Source organism: Echinops telfairi, unplaced genomic scaffold (assembly GCF_000313985.2).
Source record: "Echinops telfairi isolate 266 unplaced genomic scaffold, ASM31398v2 ScPeMD7_655;HRSCAF=1070, whole genome shotgun sequence".
Lineage (NCBI taxonomy): Eukaryota > Metazoa > Chordata > Mammalia > Afrosoricida > Tenrecidae > Echinops > Echinops telfairi.
The window spans coordinates 21,668,441-21,669,944 of record NW_022104553.1 but is presented as its reverse complement, the minus strand read 5'-3'; the positions used below and the strand labels follow the sequence as shown (position 1 = coordinate 21,669,944).

At 61.4% G+C, this 1,504-nt stretch overlaps 1 protein-coding gene across 1 annotated transcript in view; it reads right to left on the bottom strand.

Annotated features, from left to right (window-relative positions):
* Window positions 1-1,382, bottom strand: part of RRAS (RAS related) — a 5,534-nt gene extending 4,152 nt beyond the window's left edge. The window contains exon 1 of the mRNA XM_045292631.1: window positions 1,321-1,382. Coding sequence (XP_045148566.1) covers window positions 1,321-1,382 — 62 coding nt within the window. The remainder of the gene's footprint in view (window positions 1-1,320) is intronic.
* Window positions 1,383-1,504: the final 122 nt, after the last annotated feature.

Here is a 1,504-nt window from a genome sequence, read left to right as displayed (position 1 = left end):
GGGTGGGAACCGGGCGGGGTCTAGGGGCGGGCCACACTAATGAGGCTACTGCATATTCATAAGATGCGGCGTGGAGGGCTCTCCTCTCGGGACACTTAAGGAGGAGGCAAGGCCGAGGAGGCGGGACTATGCTAATGAAGGTCCGGTGAACAGCGTTCGCGGCGGAGGGGGAATTCCGAAGGGGGCGGGTCTATGCTAATCAGTGCATTTTGCTCACTCCCGGCGGCGCCACGCGCTGGCGGGCTGGCCGCCTGGGGGCGGGGCGGGAAACTCGCTCGGGGCGTGTCTATGCAAATAAGCTTCCAATTGCGCTGCTTCTCCGGGTAGCTTCCCTGCGGCCGGATTCTGGGAGGCGGAGCTCGCTGGCTTGCGCGCCCGCGGCCGTATATAGGCGCGCTCCGAGGCTGGCGCAGGTCTTGCGGGGGAGCGCCACCTCCCCCCTGGGAGCTTGGCCAAGCTTGGGACTCGGAGCGTCTGGGTTAGAGGCCGGCGGCTTCGCTGCGTAGGGACCTAAGCTTCCGGTTCCTGCTGCCCAAACCAAACGGAAGATTGCCTGGGAGGGGAGCTGGGGCCCTGGAGGGGGACAGTCGGGTAACGGAGCAGGGAGGAGCGGTGAGATCACCGCATTCCTAACCCATGAGCCAGCTCACCCAGCCCGGACGCCTGGGTCAGGAAGGGCTTGGGTCCCTGGGAAAGGATCGGGCCGAAGACTTGGAGTCTTGGGGACGGTCTTGATGATATGTTAGGTGAAGGATGGAGTTGGGGGTCCGGAATCTAGGGTGGAAGACCCCAGTCCTGTGTTCCTGTAAGGTGCGAGGTAGGGGCTGGGTATCACCGTGTGAGAGGGAGAGGCTTTAGGCGCGGGATGGTGGCTCTGACGAATGAAGTCTCTGATCCCCTGTTCTAAATGAGAGGAGTGGGGATCCTAATGAACAGGCTTGAGATCCGGGCTTCATGCTTCCAAGTTTGGAGAGGGCTGGCAAATGGGATTCTGAGATTTTCCCGAAGTGTGGGCAGAGACGAGTCCTCCACTCATGGGAAAAAAACAAAAATAAGCTCACTGCTATTGAGTTTGATTCCGTTTCACAGCGACCCTACATAGAGCAGAACTTCCGCTATGGTTTCGGAGTCTCTACCTAGTCGGGTTTTTAATCCCAGCCCACTCTGCGGAACGAACTACAAGTCCCTTGCGTCTTCTGTTGAACGGGAGCTCCTTGCGTCACTTCCTGTTCCGCCACCTTTTCCGCGCGCGCGCACGGCACTGTGGGGCTTTCTCGCGGGCTCCCGGAGTCCCGCCCACTTCACCTCTCACCCTCTTACTGTCCTTCGCTCGGACTACGCTTCCCGTCGTACGCCGCGCGAAGCCAACCCGAGAGTCCCATTGCCTCCTGGGAAGCCGAGTCCGGTCGCCCCCCAATAACCTCCACGTCACCGTGCTCAGTACTTCAAATCCCGACAAGCTCGGCGGCGCCGTAGCCCCGCCCCCGCCCCGCCCCCTGGACTG